Consider the following 22307-nt stretch of genomic DNA (forward strand, 5'->3'; position numbering starts at 1 on the left):
TCTATGAACACACTAGTAATAACACATTAGGCTTGCCCAAAACGAGGCTCGGGCTCAGCTTCAAGATCCTCGATTGGCATCTCAGTTAAGTGAATAGTCTTCATCTTGTTTATGGCATTAGCAGGATTAAGGCTCTTCGGGCAACATGCTGTGCAATTTTTTATAGTCCTGCACCGGTACAAACGCCCTTGGTCCTCTGTTATTGCCTGCAATCTCTCATTTGCAAATTCATCTCGACTAAAGAAAAAAGAAAACTAATTATCGGAGTGAAATGACCATATTTTTGGTATTTATTCGACTGGTGTTTTGAAGAATTAACCTGTCCGAGATCCATCGATAGGCATGGAGCAAGGCTGCAGGCCCAAGGAACTCCTCGGGATTCCACCAGTAAGAAGGACAAGAAGTGCTGCAACAAGCACATAATATACATTCATATATGCCATCAAGCTTCTTCCTATCCTCTGGTGTTTGCCTGTATTCTCTCCCATCTGGGGGTGGTTTTCGTTTCTTCAACCATGGCTCTATAGACCTGCAAATCCTCAAAACACCCACAACATTCATTTTTTGCACCATGCTCCAATGTATAATTGTCGATGAGAGGCCGAATCTATCACGTCAGAGTTCAACTCAACTGATGAACTCATTATTAATTCATTGATTCAGTGTAACTACATACGCGCACACCAAAAACATTTACAACTTGTATAGACATAATAAGGTCATCCATTCTAGACCTACTTTGCAAAATCTAGATTGCAGATTCACATCTATTGAAAATGAAAGGTTATAAAATACAGTTATCGTGAACTTGAAACAGATCTAGTTAACGGCACTAATTAATTAAGATTCGACTATAAATTTTTGCAAGTATGTATTTGTACATACTAACATGCAAATATTCTCCATCCGTCCCGATTTTTGTAGCATTCTTTCCTTTCTAAATTATCCAAGAAGAATATTACCTTTTTCATAATTAGAAACAACTTAACTTTAAAATTCCTCTTTTATCTTTCATAAAAATGTCTTGAGGCTTGTTTTAGACCACAAATTTCAAGAGTCTTAGTTACTTTCTTGAACGTCATGTACCTAATCAAACAGTGCAACGTAAATTGAAACGGAATAAGTACCACTATAGTAGTGACTACCAGAATCTTTTTGAGTAAATTGAAACAATAGGGTGATATTTCTAAACATCAATGTCAAACATGGCATGTCTACATCGAACATTACTGATGGATGTATAATCGGAATTAAATAACTTGATGAAATGAGAAAAGGAGAGGGAAATTACTTGTACTGCTGGTAGAAATTAGTGAGATCAACCACCAAATCTTTGATAACAAACATGTGAGGAAGAGGAATGATGGTAGTTGGCTTGCTAGTGTCTGTATCTATAGGCTTGAGACATGCTACGGTGTTAACACCATTTATGTTCATTGAGCATGATCCACATATTCCTTCTCTACACGACCTTCTGTAACTCAAACTCGAATCTTCCTCCCCCTTTATCTTTTGCAATGCATCCAGAACCTATAAAAAAAAAACATTTACTAAATTGAGTGCGTCTAATAAACTTTTTATTAATAGTACGCTTATGATAGTTACTATAGATATAAGACACTGTTAGGTTCGAATCAAATTCTGTTTTCCCCTAAAATTTACAACAAAGAGAAAAAAGTTATATTGCACACCTAAAGAAGCGACTTCCCTAAATTTGGAAATTTTTTAACTTGAAGTCAAAGATAACACATAAATGTTATGATGTGTGTCTAGGACTAAGTCATTCCTTCTTTTCTTAATCTCCATATCTAAAGTCAAAATAGGTTCAAAATCCAGCAGACACAAAATACAAAGCAATTTTTTTCTCATTTGTCAAAACTTTGAGAACCAAAGCCACCCAATACTCATAAAATTAGTTAAAATGCGCATGAGGACTATCATTCAATTTTCTTCAAACTAAATTGAATTGTATTATTTTCAATCAACTCTTGTTCTCCTTAATTTACAGTTATAAGAAATGTTCATGAGGTTCTAATGTTGGATTTTAAAAGGTGTGAATGGAAGATGAAGAGTTGCGACTTTTATGAAGAGTTGTGACTTTTATGAAAAGTTGCGACTTTTATGAAAGGTTGTGACCTTTCCGAAAGATTGTGACTTTTCCAAAGGTTTGTGACGTTTCCGGTAAGGCACAATAAGAAGCTTTTCACACTATCCTTTGTTTTCTATAAATTGAGGGATTTCCTCTCATTTTAGTTGAATGAATTTTTCTAGACTTCTTCTACTACTACTAAATCTAGTATTCTAAGTGTACTTTACTGCCGTTGAGTGGTTCGCTGACACCGTGGTTTTAGGTACCGATATATACACCGGTGAGTAAGTTCGTTCTATCCTGGGAGGATATATTCCATTAACCTCGAGTACTTGAGGGGAATAATTTCCTTAAGGGGACACTGTGCATTCAGTGAGCTCAATTTTATTTCTTTGAGAAAAATATTTTTATATTGTTTCTAATTTGTTTCTGATTCTATTTTCTCTACTAGTTTTAATTTTCTAGTTTGAAAATACTCTTTAAACTTTGTTGTTTCTTATCAAGTTCTTCAAAATTTTGTTCTAAGTATCTTAGGAATACAAGATGAACAACAATCTTAAGAAAATTAGTATACTGTTGGTATTTCTTGTATTCTACTGATTGAGAGAAACATATCATGGAAGTACAAGATTAATGCATTACTTCTCTAGAATTCGGTGCTTTGTTTAGCAAGGTCGAAGTGAGAATGTACTAGAAGAATTGATGGTATTTCAGTTAAAGATTACACCAGGTAACCTTCTTATTATTTATCTAAGGAGCTTCTAAAAGTTAACAGTTTTGATATTTATCATGTATGTCTTTGGAAAAAGATCTGCAAACCATATGATTTCTGAATGAATTTTCCTTGGCAAAAAGTGTTGCCTTTAAAATTCTTTAGTTTGCAGAATGAGAGATGCACATTTTTGTTTGATAAAATAGTATGTCAAAATGTTATAGTTGGAAGGCTATTTGAAAAGAAAAGCATTTCTATGTGATAATCTAAGAATATGTTTTATTCTGTTTGGAGAAAAAAAAACTTTTATAGTTTTGTACTCCCCTATGAATTTGATTGTGTCTGATTTTTGTAGAGTAAAAAAACTTTTGTAGTTTTCTACTCTAGATAAATAAGGCTATGCAATTGGTTTGAAGAATATGAAAACTTAGATAAATAAGACTGCAATTGGTTTGAAGAATATGAAAACTTCATCTAATAAGTCAATATTGTATTTTTTGTTTAAATAGAAAAAATTGTACAAAGTATTTGTCTTTATTATTAGTATTCTAAATACTAATTGGTATGTCTAATTGTGATAGAAAAAAGACCAATGACTTAAAGTATGTGATTTTGTGCCTGAAATAGGTGCCTCTAGGAATGAACTTTGACACTATGTAAAGATTGTCAAAGAGAATTGAAGCACTATAATTCTTTCGTAGAATAATATTTCCAAAAGAGGTTTCATGCTGCCAATAACATTTTGATAATCTGGAAAAATATGTGGAAAAATTATTTTCAACTATTTGAAAAATATTTTTGAGATCATATTTAAAATGTGGGGGGTTCTTTGCTTATGACAAAGATAAAATTAGACTTAGTGTCTAATTTTAATTTGGAGCACAAGATATGAAATTCAATGATACTTTTGTATTATGTTAGATCCATCAAATTCTTGGAGTATATTTGATATTGTGGTCGTTGAGTTTCTCTTTTACTAGTATATGGTATGACTAGTATGAAGCTACCAAATTATATGTATACTTGTTCAAAATGATTGAGTTCTTTTATGAAAAAGTGTCACTTAAAATGTTGTAATTTTTCATGCAATGATATGTCTATTAAATATAACTATTGTATAGATATGAATATTGGTGAATAGCCATTTGTCATGTTTTGTAAAAGAAGCATTTGGACTATATTGTCTTTATTGGACTCGATGAAACTTTGTTCATGGGTAGTTCTATAACAATCAAATTGAAACTTATGGAAAGGTCCTTCCAAAAAGGACATTTGACAAGGTGATGACTCTAAACAATGTTTGTATCACACAAAATTCTAAGAAATAGGAACAAAATATTTGTGAGAAAAAGCTACCTCGCGGAGAGGTTTACAAACTCAATATTTTTATTTGTTCTTACTTGTTTGAGTCAAACTGTTTGTGACATGAACACTTGGGGCATGTCAATTACAAAACCTTGTAAGGAAAACTGATCAACTTAGAAGTTTTGTCTAACTTTGAGTGCAATAAATAAAAATGTCATGTTTGTGTGGAATCTAAGTCTGATGAGCATTCTTATAAATCTATTGAAAGAAATTTTAATCCCTTAGAGTTGATTTACACTGACATTTGTGATATGAAGTCAACACCATCTCGTGATAGGAAAAAGTATATCATAACTTTCATTGACAATTGCATTATAAACGACTATGTCTATTTGCTGAATGGTAAGGATGAAGCAATAGAAATGTCTAGACAATATAATATTGAAGTTGAAAATTAGTTGGGAAAAAGATAAGAAGTAATAGGGATGGAGAATATAAATCTCCTTTTGCAGAAATATGTTTGGAAAATGGATTTATCCATCAAACTATTGTCCTATTCACCTAAATCTACTGGAATTGCATAATGGAAAAAAAAAAGCCGAACTTTGAGGATTACTTATAAGTTCAGGCTTACCACAAAACTTGTGTGGAGGAACTATCCTTACTGCAAAAGGGAACAACAAAATGTTGTCTTTTCAGAAACAAAACAATTTTATTTGTTCAGGACACAATCTATTCCATATGAGAAATGGAAATGAAGGAAATCCAACTTGAAATAATTCAAAGTGTGGGGGTGTCTAGCCAAAGTCCAAGCTCCTATTCCTAAAAGGATTAAAATAGAACCTATGATTGTGGACTGTAAAATTAGATTTGAGTAGTCTAATGAAAGGTTTAAAAAACCTTGGAAAGAAAAAAAGAGAATGTACTTAATAAAGAGATTCAGAGGCGTAGTAAATGTCAAAGGACATCTACTTCCTTCAAATATGATTTTGTAACATTTCTTGTGTCTTCTGTAGACTCATCCTTTTGGAAAGATGGTGTCAATTATGAGATTGATGCAATCTTGAGCAACCATATTGGAAGTAATTGATCTTCTTCCAGAAAATAAAACTTTGGGTTCAAAGTGAATCATCAGAAGGAAAGTGAAAGTCGATGGAACTGTTGATAATTATAAAGCAAGACTTTTTGTCAAAGGCTTTAGACAAAAACAAGGTCTTGATCTTTACGACACATACTCGCTAGTAACTAGAATTACATTCATTTGGATGTTAATTGTGTTAGCTGTGGTTTATGACCTCCAAATTCATCAAATGAATGTGAAAATAACTTTCTTAAATGGAGAATTAGAGGAAGAAATTTACATGGAACAACCCGAGGGTTTTGTGGTTCCTGGTAAAACAAAATGTGCGAACTTATTAAGTTACTATATGGACTAAAACAAGCACCCAAACAATGACATAAGAAATTTGACCAAACCATGTTGGTAAATGAATTTTAAGAATGATGGAAGTGATAAATGTGTTCACATTAAAATCACAAGGTCATTGTTTGTTTGTATATTGGTGACATGATGTTGATCATCAATAGAGACACTAATGACATAAATGCTACTAAACGTACGCTAGAAAGCAAGTTTGATATGAAAAATCTTGGAGTTGTTGATGCGATCTTAGGTATAAGAATCCTTAGAACTCCATAACGTTTAGCATTGTCACGGTCTCATTGCATTGAAAAGGTACTTGACTAGTTCAAATATTTGAATTTCAATATTGTCAAGTCTCCAATAAATGTGAGTTTTGCATTTCAAAAGAGTGAAGGCAAAAGTGACTCACAATTGGATTGTGCTAGAGTATTGAAAGTATGATGTATATCACGAAGTGTGCGCGATCAGATATAGCATGTGCTATTAATGAATTGAGTCGGTTCATAAGTGATCACAATCGAACTCATTTGATGACAATGAAAAGAGTTTTGGGGTATTTAAGAAATACTCAAAACTATGTCTTGCATCTCTAAGCTAGGTGCTCTAGATAAGGCTGGTTAATAAGTTGAAAGCCTCAGAAATTTCTTGATAGATATTCTATTTTGGTCCAAACCTTTGGCATCAGTATGCATACACTTTGATAGTCAAGATGCAATAGGTAGGGCATGGAGCATGATGTACAACGGAAAGTCTTATCATATAAGAGAGAGACATAATATCATTAGAAAACAATTACTCTCTAGTGGAATTATCACAATTGACTATGTAAAGTCAAAGGATAATGTGTCGGATCCACTTACAAAAAGGCCTAAGTAGAGAGAAAGTTGAAAGATCATCTAAGGGAATGGGTTTACAGCTTAGACTCTATCTAGCAGACTGGAGATCCAAAGAGCTAGATTCAAGGAGAAAAACAAAGTTGTGACTGACGGTTCGACATTGTCAATCAACTCAATCCACTCTCATGATGAAGACAATGTTCAGGAACGAGGTTAAAATATTAAGGCATGTTAATGAGTTAATAAAGCTTAAAGTTTTTAATGATTTGCTAAGTTTGGCAGACTTGACCAAATAGTGTATCTACGCAATGACACTGTTAGAAATCACCTAGGTGAGTGTGAAGTGTAAGCCGCTTCAAAGAGAATTATTGTCAAAAGCCTATTCTATATACACTCATGAAACCAGGAGGTGTTCATAGCTGAAACGAACACAACCGTAAGAACCATAAACGGTAAAGGGTTAATTGTGTGACATATGATTGTCTAGGTAAACACCAAAGTTCGACGGTTCAAAGATATTGCATCTATCGATTGACCAAGTATATCCGACATATGTTCACTACGAAAAGTCCAAGGGGAAACCTACTTATCCAGATGCAATTAAGTCTTACTTGTAAAGTACACATATTTGTTTGTTTCTTTGTCTTGGAGTCGTTCCCCATTCATGCGGGGGATTGTTGGATTTTAAAAGGTGTGAATGGAAAATGAAGAGTTGCGACTTTTATGAAGAGTTGCGACTTTTATGAAGGGTTGTGACCTTTTCGAAAGATTGTGACTTTTCCAAAGGTTTGTGACCTTTCCGGTAAGACACAATAAGAACCTTTTCACACTACCCTTTGTTTTCTATAAATTGAGGAATTTCCTCTCATTTTAGTTGAACAAATTTTTCTGGACTTCTTCTACTTCTACTAAATCTAGTATTCTAAGTGTACTTTACTGTCGTTGAGTGTTCGTTGACACTGTGATTTTAGGTACCGATACACCGGTGAGTAAAATTGTTCTATCCTGGGAGGATATATTCCATTAACCTCGGGTACTTGAGGGGAATAATTTTCTTAAGGGGACACTGTGCATTCAGTGGGCTCAATTTTATTTCTTTGAGAAAATATTTTTATATTGTTTCGAATCTATTTTTTATTTTATTTTCTCTATTAGTTATTGAGGGAAGAAAAGACTCAAACAATAAAAACAGCGACAACGACATATTCAGTAGAATCCCACAAGTACAGGTAAAGTATGTTCATAGAATGTCCATAGACCTTATTACTACCTCACGCAGGAGAGGCGATTTCCAAAAAACTCTCACCTCACCCCAAGTGAGAATAATAAGAGAACGTAACAACTAACAAGAAAAACAGTGCAAACAAACCCTATCAGAAAAACAAAATAGTGCAATAACCATTTATTAGTTTCAGAAGCACCCCTCAGTGGTTTATGTAAGACACTCTCTCTTTTTATTTGCAATTTGCAAAAACCCTGACACATGACATTCCACAATAAACAAATGAGACAAATATAAAAAAACAAGAACTACAATATAATACAACTAGTACAACAACAAACCTAAACCCTCGAAAAGCAATGATAAAACTTCACTGCATACTAACAATAAAAACAACTTAACAAAAACTAATTACGATAACAATGAAAAATCACATACCATGGGGCCACATGAAGGAAGATGAACAAAGAAGGATTGAAGAAAGGGTTTTTGGTTAGGTTTATCAGGGTTCCACCTATAAATCCTAAATTCCTTCATCTTCTTATCTTTATCACTTAATTTCTTGAAAATTCCAACAGATTCCACTGCTTCTTTTCCATGTTGTTGTGCAATTGGGTGCCCTTCAAGTATAGGGAACCTAGAGTACTCCTTTCTCAAATGCCTCAATTTCTTTACCCCTTCTTTTATTATGAAGTTTCTTGACATTTTTTTCTTGTTTTCTTTGAATGAAGACCCCCAGAAATATGGAAAGAAAAACACTTCTCTACTTGCTTTACGTGTTCTTTAATATGAGAGAGCTTACTTTGTATTGCATGCAATTGAATGGATTAGAGAGAGACACCTGGTTGCACGTGTCAATTACCTTGACGATCATATTCACAGTTGCTCCTTTTCCTCTGTCTATTTTTAGTTCCTCTGTCTATTTTTAGTTATTATGTTACAAAGTCAATTTGACTAATTTTCAAAATTATGATACTTTTAAAAATTTAAATATTTAAAAACTAAAAAAAATATTATAACTTGTAATTTTTTTATATCTCAATATGATGAAAAATATATCATAAAATATTAGTCAAAATTATTATCATTTTAACTCTAAAAAAGAAAACTATGATAATTGAAAATGAAAAGAGGGAGTATCATTATAAAAACAAAAAAAAGTTTTACCTAAAGAGTGTTTAAACTTTTTTCTATTTTAATTATTAATTGTCATTAAATTATTTCTTTATAAATTTTAACGATATGCTAAAATGTAAATATCACTAATAATTGCATTTACAAAAAAGAAATTGATTATAACTAATTAATGCTAAAAATGCGTGACTACTTATTGAGCAGATCGAATGGAGAATTACGACGCTTTAACAATTTGGATTATTGATTATGGATGTAGGTCTTGTTATTCTGTATCCTGGTTCGGGATCGCGTAATATATTCTTCCTGATTTAGTTGTGTCAGTCAATTGAAAAAATGACCTAGACAGGTCACACAGAAAATAGAGATAACATAATATAATATAATATAATGCCAAACTAAAATAATAATAAGACTCCTCATTCTACAACAATGCACAACAGAACAGCTAGCATTCCAGTTTAGTGGGTAGTCTTCATATTATTGGTTAGAGTCTCCACTGGTATCCCAGTTAAGTGCTTGGTCTTCATCTTGCTTATGGCCTCAGAAGGTCTAAGGCTCTTAGGGCAACATGCTGTGCAATTTCCTATTGCCCTGCATCGATATAAACGCCTTTCGTCCTCTGTTATTGCCTGCAATCTCTCATCTGCAAAATCATCTCGACTGAAAAAAAACAACAAACAATTGATCAAAATTATATATATATATATGAACCATGTTTTTGATGAGTTTAAGAATTAATTAATAACCTGTCGGAGATCCATCGATAGGTATTGATCAAGGCTGCAGGTCCAAGGAACTCCTCAGGATTCCACCAATAAGAAGGGCAAGAAGCAGTGCAGCAAGCACATAATATACATTCGTATAAGCCATCAAGCTTCCTCCTTTCTTCTGGTGTTTGCCTATACTCTTTCCCATCTGGCGGGGGATTTCGCGTCTTTAGCCATGGCTCAATGGACCTACATTATCAGAAACACAACGCCAATACTAAGATTAGAAATACATACAATAAACTGATGCACAACTATATAAATAAAAAATTAAATAAGAGGAAATTACTTACTTGTACTGCTGATAGAAATCAGAGAGATCGACGACCAAATCTTTGATGACAAACAAGTGAGGAAGAGGAGTTATGGTCATTGGCCAGCTCGTATCCGTATCAATAGGGTTGAGACATGCTACTGTATTAACGCCATTTATGTTCATCGCGCATGATCCACATATCCCTTCTCTACATGATCTCCTGTAAGTTAAACTCGAATCTACCTCTCCTTTTATCTTTTGCAATGCATCTAGAACCTACAATGAACAAAATTCAAATCAACTAATTAATTTAGCATGAAATTTGGCGATTAATTGCAACCCTACTAATTACCTCATCTAGCAATTGAAACTATAATATTGGGAAGAATGAGTCGTCTACAAATTTGTCTTATAATGAATGATGATGTCATAAAGTTGAATAGATAAACTTGCCTTATATATACCGAGTGATGTTTGAATTGCTAAATTATTTTTCAAAAAAATATTTGAACAATGTCATAAAATATGATTGATTATAAATATTGATTTATTTTTTTGTCAAACATGTGGTTCATGACGTTCTTGCAATTTGTGTGCTTAGTTAGAATTGTTATTAATGTTCTTGGAAATTGTGTGCTTAGATTTTTTATTCAATCGTTTAATTGTTGTGTTTTTGTGTTTTTTTCTTCTGATTTTTTCAATGTTGAGTTGATTCAACACTAAAAATTTTTAAAACTTATCTATATGCTGTTAGGGTTTTGTTCTGATTTTTTTACCATAATTTAAGATTTATTTTTCCTTAAAGAAAAGACAAAACATTACCATAAATGTTTTTACTTTTCTTGAAAGGAAAATATAATATTCTTTCATATTTGGTTTATTCTTTGGAGTAGCTAGTTCTTTTCTAGTAGGAAAGGTTTTAGGACTCTATAAATATAGATTTGTTTCTTCCAACACAAATACAATAACATTCACAATGTTGTCAATAAAGAGTTTTGTTTATGGGGAGATTTTTCCTCAGTAGTTTTAATATTTTCTTTTTATTAGTTTTTCATATGTAGGTCGATTGGGTAAACCATATAATAATATTTTGATTTTTAATATAAGTTTTTGTTATCTGATTTATCAACCATATGATTTGCAAATTGTAAGCTTCCGCATGACGCCCTAATCACCCTTCATAACCCAACATATTCGACACTTTGCCTTGTTCAATCAAATCAACACTGCAAAAATTTAACACGCAAAATCCTTATCTATATTCTATATTTATCGAAAAATATAAATTATGAATATATATTTGTCGAATATAGCTAAGAATTTTGTAGTTTTACAGTGTTGATTTGATTCAACACTGCAAATTATCGAATAGCATGACAGATCCCACAAACTTCAGCGCAAGCAAGCAATTTTCTTCCAACACTTGCAGGCTTATCGTCGTGTTTGGAGAGTTGGATCCCAAAGAGAAGGTAGAGTAAGGTACCTTTCAATGCACAAGGTACCATGTGTCTTATTTTAGGATTTTCCTTAATCTAGATATTTGTTGTGTTGATTACAAAGTTTTTAAAATTATAAGTATAATCATGTTTTTGATAAATTTCAGATATATAATTATCAATATCATTACTACAATAATTAATTCATTTTATTATTAAATAAAATATTATGTAATAATTAAATTAATATAGAGAGCAAGTCGAAAAGATCACTTACAGTTTTATTTACATATAAGTAATGAAAATAGAAAAAAAACACGAAAACACAATAATAAAACGATTGAATAAATAATGGAGAAGGAATATTAATTCATTTTTTTACTGTGCGCCTTCCATCCAAATATTATCCTTTTGATTTTATCTTATTTTTTTATTGCCCTTCTGAAAATTTTGCTCAATTTTTGGCTCGAGACTTGTTTTCTCCTCCAGCAAAAAGGTTTCCACCTCCAGCAAAAAGATTTCCATCTAAACATTTTGTGTTTGTTACTCTTAAATTTTACTTTCCGTACGGTTCTTTCTTGACCTAATCTATTGACGGGTGGTGGACACATTCAAGCAATATTCAAGGGCGGCTCAAGCATATTAGTGGCCTAAAGCAAAAATCAAACAGAGCCTTAAACTTAAATTGTTAATAACTTTTATATTATTTATTTGTTCTAATTTTCAATTGATAATATAACCATTCTTATTTTAAATTATTTTTCATGAGATGTAGTACTCCAAATATGTCAAATTTCTTCTAATAATTCCTTCATTTTTCATGAAAATTTACTTTTTCTACAAATAGTATTCAATATTTGTTAAAATAATAATAACTTATAACCTATTATTATTAAAAATGAAGCCCCTTAAATTTCGGGGCCTAAGGCACATGTTTTTTTTTTTTTTAAAGACTGTCGAGCTGGCCCTGCCAACATTAATAGGCTGTACTAGATTAGTACCTTAGTAATAATTAATTATAAGTGCACTAAATCCAAGTTCAATTACTGAGTGATTCTCCAGACCGGCCCTAAATGAAGAATTGGAAAATGCTCTGGGGTAACAAGGGTTGACTGTCAACCAATTCATTAGTCGACCTTATTTAATTTCATTTTTTTCATACTCGAAAAAAATAGTAAGTATTAATTTAGTTTGTGAGGATCTCATCTAACAATTTAAATTTTAAATTAGACATTTTGTTATTTAGCTATAAAATTNTGGACACATTCAAGCAACATTCAAGGGTGGTGGACACATTCAAGCAACATTCAAGGGCGGCTCAAGCATATTAGTGGCCTAAAACAAAAATCAAACAGAGCCTTAAACTTAAATTGTTAATAACTTTTATATTATTGATTTGTTCTAGTTTTCAATTGATAATATAACCATTCTTATTTTAAATTATTTTTCATGAGATGTAGTACTCCAAATATGTCAAATTTCTTCTAATAATTCCTTCATTTTTCATGAAAATTTACTTTTTCTACAAATAGTATTCAATATTTGTTAAAATAATAATAACTTATAACCTATTATTATTAAAAATGAGGCCCCTTAAATTTCGGGGCCTAAGGCACATTTTTTTTTTTAAAAAAAGATGGTCGAGCTGCCCCTGCCAACATTAATAGGCTGTACTAGATTAGTACCTTAGTAATAATTAATTATAAGTGCACTAAATCCAAGTTCAATTACTGAGTGATTCTCCAGACCGGCCCTAAATGAAGAATTGGAAAATGCTCTGGGGTAACAAGGGTTGACTGTCAACCAATTCATTAGTCGACCTTATTTAATTTCATTTTTTTCATACTCGAAAAAAATAGTAAGTATTAATTTAGTTTGTGAGGATCTCATCTAACAATTTAAATTTTAAATTAGACATTTTGTTATTTAGCTATAAAATTTTATCCGTATATTCTAAAAAGGTTTAAATATGTCATTGGCTCATTTATGTAATACGTTAAAAATTTAATTTATCTATGTCATTTCCATGGGAAAAAACACATCCATGCCATTCATTATTTGTTAACTGAAATTGCATAGATGAGTCAAACTTTAAATGGATGACCTTTTTCTTTTAAAAAATAATTTAGTTAATGATTTGGCTACGTGTAAAAATGATTTTGCAAAATAAAAACTTTTTTCGATTAACAAATAATGAAATGAATGAGTCTTTTTCTCAAAGAGAAATGACATAGATAAGCCAAAACTCTAAACAGATAACATAGATAAGTCTTTTTTTAAAGATTGGATAAAATATTGAGCATTTGAAAACTACAAAAATAACACAAGAAAAAATTAGAATAAGACATACCATTGGGCCACAAGAGGTAAGGTGAAGAAAGAAAGACTGAAAATAGGGCTTTTGGTTTGGATTATGAGGACTCCATCTATAAATTCTGAATTCCTTACATTTATCATCACCTCTTTTGAGGTTCCCAACAGACTTTACAACTTGTTCTCCATGTTGTTGTGCAATTGGATGCCCTTCAAGTATAGGAAACCTAGAGTACTCCTTCTTTCTCCAACGCCCAACTACTTTCTTCATCCTCTCTTTTATCAAATTTCTTGACATTTTTTCCTTCTTTGAAGATTGTAAGAAGAACACTAATCTATTGTTATAATTGTGAATAATTCAATTACTATATAGTTGCATGCATGCACGGAAGTGGATTATACAAGAGACACCTAGTTTCCACGTGTCAAAGCTTCACTATCATTTGGTTTTTAGCTTGACGGTGGTTCAATTTATAACGCAACTTGATACAGTGTGAAAGTTTCGATTTCATAATTTTAATATTTAGTTTTTAAAATATTATATTATTACTATTCTAATTTAATTCGCTATTTGAAGTTCAATTTCGGTATTTTAGGATATGATAAATCAGTAATTATAGTTTGTTTAACTTCGATTAATAATATCCATATAATATAATACTATGACTTCGATAAATTAAAAAAAGGTCTCAAATCAGTATCATATAATGTATTGGTATCTTTAAGACTGATAATTCTGTTTAACTTGATACTAAATCAGTATATATATATATATATATATATATATATATATATATATATATATATATATATATATATTGTATTGATTGTTATCTCATGTATTCAGATTAGCAAACTAGAAATAATAAAAGATGAAAAGAAAACACAAAGAACTATCCGAGTCCATAGAACCCACTGTGTGTCCTTAAGAAATTTAATCCTCTCAAGTACCCGAGGTTGCAGATTAATTCCTCCCAAGATAAAACAGATTAATTACCATTAAAGAAGTAGCAGTACCTCAAACTTCGATAATTTCAACGAACTCAAAATGACAGCAACGAATGACACACAGACACGATCGATCGATTTTGTTTTATAAGAAATGTATGCAAAAGAAGGGAAGATAGCCAACAAAGGGTAAATGTCACAACTCTTTGGAAAGAAGACAACCTTTCAGAAAGGTCACAACACTTTGGAAAAGGCACAACCTTTCAAACGGTCACAACCCTTTAGAAAGGACACAACCTTTCATAAAGGTCACAACCTTTCATAAAGGTCACAACCTTTCGGCATAGTCACAACCCTTCATTTCCCGTTCACACCTTTAAAACCCAACAATCCCCCACTTGAATAGGGAATGGCTATTGTTAAAACATATGCATGAAAAACTGTGTGATTCATAAGTAAGGATTGATTGCATCTGGATAAGTGGGTTTCCCTTTGAACTTTCCATAGTGAACATATATCGAATATACTCAGTCAATCAGTAGATTTGATATCTTTGAACCGTCGAGCTTTGGTGTATACCTAGACAACATAAGTCACACAATCAATCCTTGAACTATTTTTTATGCTCATTATTTTGTTCGTTTCAGCCATGAACAAGTCTTGGTTTATAAGTGCGTAGAGAACTGGCCTTATTGAATTTTCCTTGAAGCGACACTTCACACTTACATAAATGTGTTATCCCGTAGATACACTATTTGATATACCCTGTATCAAACTTAGAAACCATTAAAAAGTTCTAATGCCTTTATCCTTGTTACTGAACTTTGTCTTATCATGAGAATGGACCATAAAAAAAAATATTTTGACAATGTTGAACCGTTATCAATGACTTTGTTTGATCTCCTTGAACCTAGATCTTGGGATCTCCAGTCTTCTAGGTAGAGTTACCGCCACAATGACTTGTCCTCGGCCATAGTCCCATTCCCTTTGATAATCTATCAACTCCCTCTCTAGTTAGGCCTTTTGTAGGTGGATCCGACACATTATCCACTACTAAAAATTTGACCTATTGCCACACATATTTGGCGACACATTTACAACCGTTGCAATATATTATCTATTGCAATGGTTATGACTGTGGCAATATATCAAGGAATCTAATAGAACAATAATTAAAAATAACTGTGGCATCATTCTTACAACCGTTGCTATAGATTTTCTAAGGCAACACACTTTACAAACATCGCACTAAAAGACTCTGTGGCAACGGTTATTTTAGTGAAAAAAATATTTTAGTTAACCCGGGAATTTTATTCCCCAAAAATATATTTCCCTCCACTACTAAACTTTAGCTAAAGTGTCATTTATTTCATTTAGGGTTAAACTTTTGGTCTTCTTCTTCCAAAAGGATTTCTGAAAAATGGAAAGGATAACGTGAGCTCCGATTAATGGCAGTACATTTCTTCAACAAGCTCTGGTCTTCTTCTTCTTCATAGTGAGGTAGTCTTCTTCTTAGGTTTGACAAGTCTTCTTCATTTCATCTCCATTGGTCTTATTCTCCAACAGAAATCTTTTTCAACCGCAAGCTTTTGAATATAAAGGTATACTATTTTTAAGTTTCCTCTATCTACTCCATTATTTTTAAGTCCCCATTGTCTCTAATTTGTTATGCAATTAATATTTTGTATTAAAACTCCATTGAAGGGTTTCTCAAAATTCTTAAAGAATAACCAGTGGGTTTGTTTGAAATTTATGTTATTTGTTCCAATTTAGATCAGCGATGTAATCTATTTGTGATTTTGAGTTTGTATTTATGATTTGTTGTAGATTTCTGAACTCTCTGTGAAAGTTCATCAAGAAGCTTGGTTTCAATTTTATTAGTATTATCTAGAAATATAGATTTTTTTCATCCAAAATACAAAGATTCATCCTCTGAAACAAAGGTTATTTTAAGTTTTTTCTGGGATTGGAGACTCTTTTACCTCCCGAAGCTCATTGAAATCGGCTCGTGGTTGTGGAAGCTTGTGGCTAGCTCGTGCTCGTCCCAGTGTCGCTACTCCAAAGAAGGTAATTCTTTTTCGTTGGATTTCATTTTTCATTTTTCGGAATTATAGTTTAAACTTTGAATACTCTTTTATATGTTCTAGTTCCTTAGTTGAAATTTTGATTAATTAATCGATTTATGTGACTTAATTTGTTAGTATGTAAAATCTTATTTAGTTTGCTTTCTATACTAGTTGATGCCTTTTCTAGTTCTCATTTATGTTCCTTAGGGTGATTTGTGTTCCTGTTTGAATTTCCTTCAATATTAAGTGTGTTTCTTATATTAATGTGTCTAAATGTGTATATGTTTTGAATCATATACCTCCTTATTTGATTATTGCAAATATTGGTCTTGTTCTCTATAATGTTACGGTTCGTATGTCAATGGATGTAAACATCCATTATGACTAGTTACTGTTTTAAAAGACCTGATATTTTGAGTTTTTTCAAAATTAGTTTTCGAATTTGACCTTCATTTTAATATCCAAGTTAACCTTGTTTTTTAGTTCAAATACTAAAAATCTATACATTTTTCTCATTTGTGAAAGTCAGATCTTGTTTAAGGCTACAAGACTCTTGATTTTAACTCTTTTAGTGTAATCGAGCTTCTATTTAAAAATCGTTTAAGCTATAAAATGGGCTGGTGTTTTATGTGTCTTTGTTTGTTGTGAATAGAGTCAGCACTTCGTCTAAATTTGCTTGATTTGATATCTTTCGCATGTGCGAGTTCGAGGCTTATTATAAGTAGAATTTAAAGTTTATTCTCTTGTCAATTGAATTTGTTGGCCTAGTTACATGTTTCCAGCAGTGTGAGTTATGTTCTTTGTCAACAAGCATTCTAGGTTGTTTTTGCTTAAGGTCATTTATTTAGGTGTCATTGCTTCTGATCGAATTTTTGAAGGATTGGTTTAGTATGTATATGGTTAGAGTTAAGTCGTTTGTGCGTACCAAATTATGAAATCTGATAGTTTATCAATCTTGTTATTATTTTCTCTCGAATTGGTCAGTCCTACACTTCTTACATGCTAGACGATTAACTGTATAACATTAGTTTGATTTCATTTCTTATTCCATATTGTGCCACCCTTATACCTTATATAAAGTCCTTGGAAATTGCATATACAAATTTCTAAAGTTTTGAATTTGCTAGACTCTTCTTTGTTTAGCTTCTGATGGCTTTTCTCTTAAAAATGACATTTTATATTTAGGAATCTTTTGAGAATTTGATGTTGAACCTTAGAGTTTCAGATCTGTTTTGTTGGTAAAATGATTAGGAAATACTAACTTTGCACTTGCAAGTCCTCATGATGTATTAATTTTTAGCTTGTATATTCTGATTTACCTTATTCAGCTACAAGTGACTCATGTCATCTGGTTGTCCATTAACATGCATTAAAAAAAATTTATCTGTAAATTTTGTTGTATAAAGATAATAGACTGAGTTTTGTAGTTGATGTAAGAGCAACTTATGAAAATGAAAACAAGGACGAGCTCTTGAAGTTAAGCATTAGGTAAGGTTATGTACAAGCATTGACAAAAAAATAAGTTAGGTCTGGACAGTACAAATAGCCTTATTTGATTTACTAAATCCAAAAAAATATTGATTCCCCTATTCCATTAAATTTTCAACATGTTACCAAGCGTGAATTTGTTAAGAAATGACTTATGAACTTGCTCTAATTTTAAGAAAATCAATCAGCATTCTGGTTTTTCAACAAAATAGTAGAAAACTTGCATTCATGAATCATTTAACTACACTAAATATCTATTGTTTATGTTTCCTATAGAAAACTCTTTCAATTAGGCTAATACTAAGTTATTCAAGATGAAAAAATCAGATTGTGTGCTAGTTAAAACTATCTGATCTCATATTCTGGAATCTTTCTCATTTACTGGTGCTAGGTGCTAGATGCTTGATTTTCTTCAAAGTAGCATTAGATGTAGCTAAAGGTTGACATTTCTTCTTCTGCTAGTCCATCATTTGCTGACGTTATTAAAAGCATTAGATGTACTACCCTTACAATTAAGTTAGGATGCTTGTTCAGAAATAATGTTCCATCCCCATTTACTGCCTCATTCTTGTTTAATGCTGCAAGACTGATCACTTCAACTCCTAATTTATCAGCTCTAAGAATTGATTTTTCTATTTTTCAATTAATACCATCTGCTGCAAATGGCAAGACTATTGAAAGCAAAGCGAGGGATAACCTATGTTTAGTGCACGTAGCCATTTAGATAGTATAAAGTTTTTCAAAAAATTTGGAGTAGATCCACATGATTTGTTTCTAAAAAGAATATTTGTTTATGTATAATTGCACTTTCTTGCTTTATGCTCATTCGCTATTGTCACTTTTATTGTTGTTGTTGTTGTTCCATCAGAAAGTTAGATTTATGCAGTTCTATTGATAAAACATTGTGCTTTTTAAGTTCTTGGTGATTATTTGTTTAGATTTGAATAGTTATAAGTCAACAACAGCCTTCACAAAGAAACAAAAGAGAAAAAAAGAACTTCGCTAAACCTGGATCATTATCATTCTTGGTAAATAAAAAATGACGATTATTGACAATAAATGAAATTGTTCAAGCTATAGAGTCAGAGAAAGGACATCTTTTAAAATTAATTGAAGAACAACAGCCAAACGTAGTACCACAATCTGAAGCACATGAACAATTTGAAGCAATTGGACAATCTATAGAGGAACAACCTCTAGAGGAGCAGCCTCTAGAAGAGCAAGTGCAAATTAATTCTATCATTTCTCCAACAAATGAACAATCTGAAGAACAAGGTAACATATAAGCTTACAAACTTGTTGAATTCATCCATGATTTCTAATTTCTTGTATTTTCTTATAGTTGAAGGCCTTCCAACTCAAAACACAAAAGGCAGAACACAAATGCATAATGTACATAGCCGACGCGAGAGCAAATTGATCACACCGAATAGGTTAAATCAACATGTTGGTCCTACTGATGAAGTTGTAACTGAGTTAAGTAGCTTCCTAGGCACATTGGCAAGAACTGCAACACTTTGCCCATTTGATATATTTGATTGGAGGAACATGGACACCAAAAAGAATTTATGGGATTACACCAAGGTCTAAAATTTTCAATATTTAAATATATGTCAAAGCATTTTGCATATGTTGGTTAATCGAATGACATGAAATTGTAGAAGAAATATATTATTCCTGAAGCTGCAAAAAATGAACTTTGGTAACAATTCGGGTACCTTGGAGAAGGCATAGAAGTGATTTGAAGATCAATTATTATGACCCGTATGACAATGATGATATTCGAATAAAAAAAAAGTCCGGTCATATTTCAAAATGTCAGTTTAGAGAGCTCCTCAAATATTGGAAGTCTGAGAAATTCAAGGTAATTAAAATGTATTTCAGAGTCTGAAGCTGACAACTTTTTTATTTTTCTATTCTTTTCTGTGATAATGTTGTTGTAGCTCGATTTTTTCAAGGTGATATTTGAGTGTGCGAGTCTAAAGTAACCTAATTTTTCTATTATCTTTCGTTGAAACCATATGCGACTCACATATAAGTAGAGAGATGATATGTATGGATCAGTATGTATACTCCACTTATGTTCATTGAGTGGGATTGTTATGTCTAGCTCATTGTTAAGTCAAGAAGAATAACCAGTTGTATCACCTAAGAAATTTCTTGTCCTTTATCAATTACTAAGACTGAATTTTGAGTCTTCCAATAAGATACATTCTATAAAGAAGAAGCAACTTGAATGGAGGATTACCAGAAATGCATTTGTGCAGACTTTTAGTTAGAGTCTGAACACTAGTATAACTTTCAATTTTACCTTATTCGATGTTACTACTTATGCACCTAGGAGTGCTCTACGAGGATGGTAGAATGTCTTCTTGTAGTTAACTGTTGTATGTGTTGCACCTTGTAGAACATATTTAGCATGTTATTTCCTTCAAGAAATAGTTAAATTGTTGAGTACAAGTTGACTGCTCAAATGACAATCTGCAAAGGAACAACCATTGTGAATGCATGACTATCAACTTTCACATCTTCCACTATCATAACTTAATGTAAGCATTGCTAAACTTCTTTGTGTTGTATTGTAGGTGATGAAATTGAAGGAGATGAAAGCAGTACTAAAGACTTGACCTAGGAGTTGACTGGATTGATGTTAATTAACTTTAATCATCTATGTTCTATAAATATTTTGATTTTGATGAAGATTGAAAACGGTGGTGTGTTTCACCCTTTTTGAACAGTAAAAAGATATTTGTATATTTTACTATTATTGATATTACTAACCTCTTTGATCCCTAATTGAAATCTTGGTAATGAATAGTTTTTTCTCATGATCGAATTGTGTAATTTATGTTCTATTTTATTGTTGTAATAGCTTTATAATATTAGTGGCAGTAGATCAATAATATTAATAATAAATATAGCAATAGCCTAATAGTAATTGTGGCAATAGGCAAAGAGTGGTTGCATTATCCCATAGTAACCGTAGCAATAGCCCTATAGTAATAGTCGTAGTAGTTTAGAACTGTGGCATTATAATATAAAAAGCGTCGCAATTGACTAAAATGGTGAGAATGTTGTAGCCATAGCATGTAAATAATTGTTGCATAATCATTTATTGCAACGGTTAAACATCGTCCCAATAGATTATTGACCGTCGGCAAATACTTAAAGTGTAAACCGATGGAATACAGGCTGCTATTGCTACGATTATTTGAACCGTCGGAATTAATCATTGCAACAGATCTATTGCTACGCGATCTGTTGTAGCGGTTGCCTAAACCGTGGTATTAGAGGTACTGTAACGGTGTAGTAGCCTATTGCCACGGTAACTGAACTGTTGCACTAGATCAAATTTCTAGTAGTGATCCTTTGACTTTACATAGTCAATTATGATAATTTTACTAGAGAGTACTTCTCTAACGAAATTATGTCTACGTCATATATGACGAGACTTTTTGTGTATGCATACTGGAGCTAAAGGTTTGGGCCTAAAATATTTCAAGAAATTTTGGAGTCATTCAACTTCTTCACCAGCCTTATCTAGAGTGATAAGCTCAGATTTAATAGTAGAGCGAGTGATACATTTTTGTTTGGAGGATTTCCAAGAGACTGCTCTTCCACCAAGAGTAAATACATATCCACTCGTGGATTTTACTTCATTTGACTTGGTGATTCAATTTGCATCACTATATTCTTCCAGTAATGTTGAATATTAGTTATAATGCAAAGCAATAGTTTTTTTAAAAAATATTCCAAAACTCTTTTCATTGTTATTCAATGAGTTTGATTGAGATTACTCGTGAAACGACTCAGTTTACTAATAGAACATGTTATATCTGATCACGTACACTTCATGATATATCATACTTCTCAATACTCTAGGACAATCCAATTGTGAGTCACTTTTGCCTTCATTCTTTTGAAGTACAAATCTCACATTTATTGGAGTCTTGACAATATTGAAATCCAAATGCTTGAACTTGTCAAGTACATTTTCAATCACATCAGTAACTTCAATGTCTTTCATATCGAAGTTACTTTCTAGCATATGCTTAGTAGCATTCATGTCAGAAATGTCTCTTTTGATTATCAACATGTCATCCACATAAAAACAAACAATGGCCTTGTGATATATCTGGAGTGTCTTTAATGTAAAAACATTTATCACATTCATTAATCTTGAATTCATTTGCCAACATAGTGTGGTCAAACTTCGCATGTCATTAGCTGGGCGCTTGTTTTTAGTCCACAAAGTGACTTAATATTTGAATTGATGTAATCCTAGTTAGTGGCTATTATGTGTCAAAAT

The 22307-nt window shown here is 32.0% G+C and overlaps 2 protein-coding genes across 2 annotated transcripts; both read right to left on the reverse strand.

Annotated features, from left to right (window-relative positions):
• Positions 1–26: 26 nt before the first annotated feature.
• On the reverse strand, positions 27–8292 carry LOC125855252 (succinate dehydrogenase [ubiquinone] iron-sulfur subunit 3, mitochondrial-like). Its single transcript, XM_049534956.1, has 4 exons — positions 8026–8292; positions 1292–1530; positions 320–529; positions 27–237 (listed from the first exon to the last, which is right to left on the reverse strand). The coding sequence occupies exons 1-4, from the start codon at positions 8290–8292 to the stop codon at positions 27–29; spliced, it is 927 nt and encodes a 308-aa protein (XP_049390913.1).
• An 890-nt stretch (positions 8293–9182) lies between these two features.
• On the reverse strand, positions 9183–13794 carry LOC125855236 (succinate dehydrogenase [ubiquinone] iron-sulfur subunit 3, mitochondrial-like). The gene is made up of 4 exons (XM_049534939.1): positions 13534–13794; positions 9785–10023; positions 9471–9680; positions 9183–9384 (listed from the first exon to the last, which is right to left on the reverse strand). Exons 1-4 carry the CDS (start codon positions 13792–13794, stop codon positions 9183–9185), a joined length of 912 nt encoding a protein of 303 aa, XP_049390896.1.
• Between the last annotated feature and the right edge of the window lie 8513 nt (positions 13795–22307).

Source organism: Solanum stenotomum, chromosome 2, assembly GCF_019186545.1.
Source record: "Solanum stenotomum isolate F172 chromosome 2, ASM1918654v1, whole genome shotgun sequence".
Taxonomy (NCBI): Eukaryota; Viridiplantae; Streptophyta; class Magnoliopsida; order Solanales; family Solanaceae; genus Solanum; species Solanum stenotomum.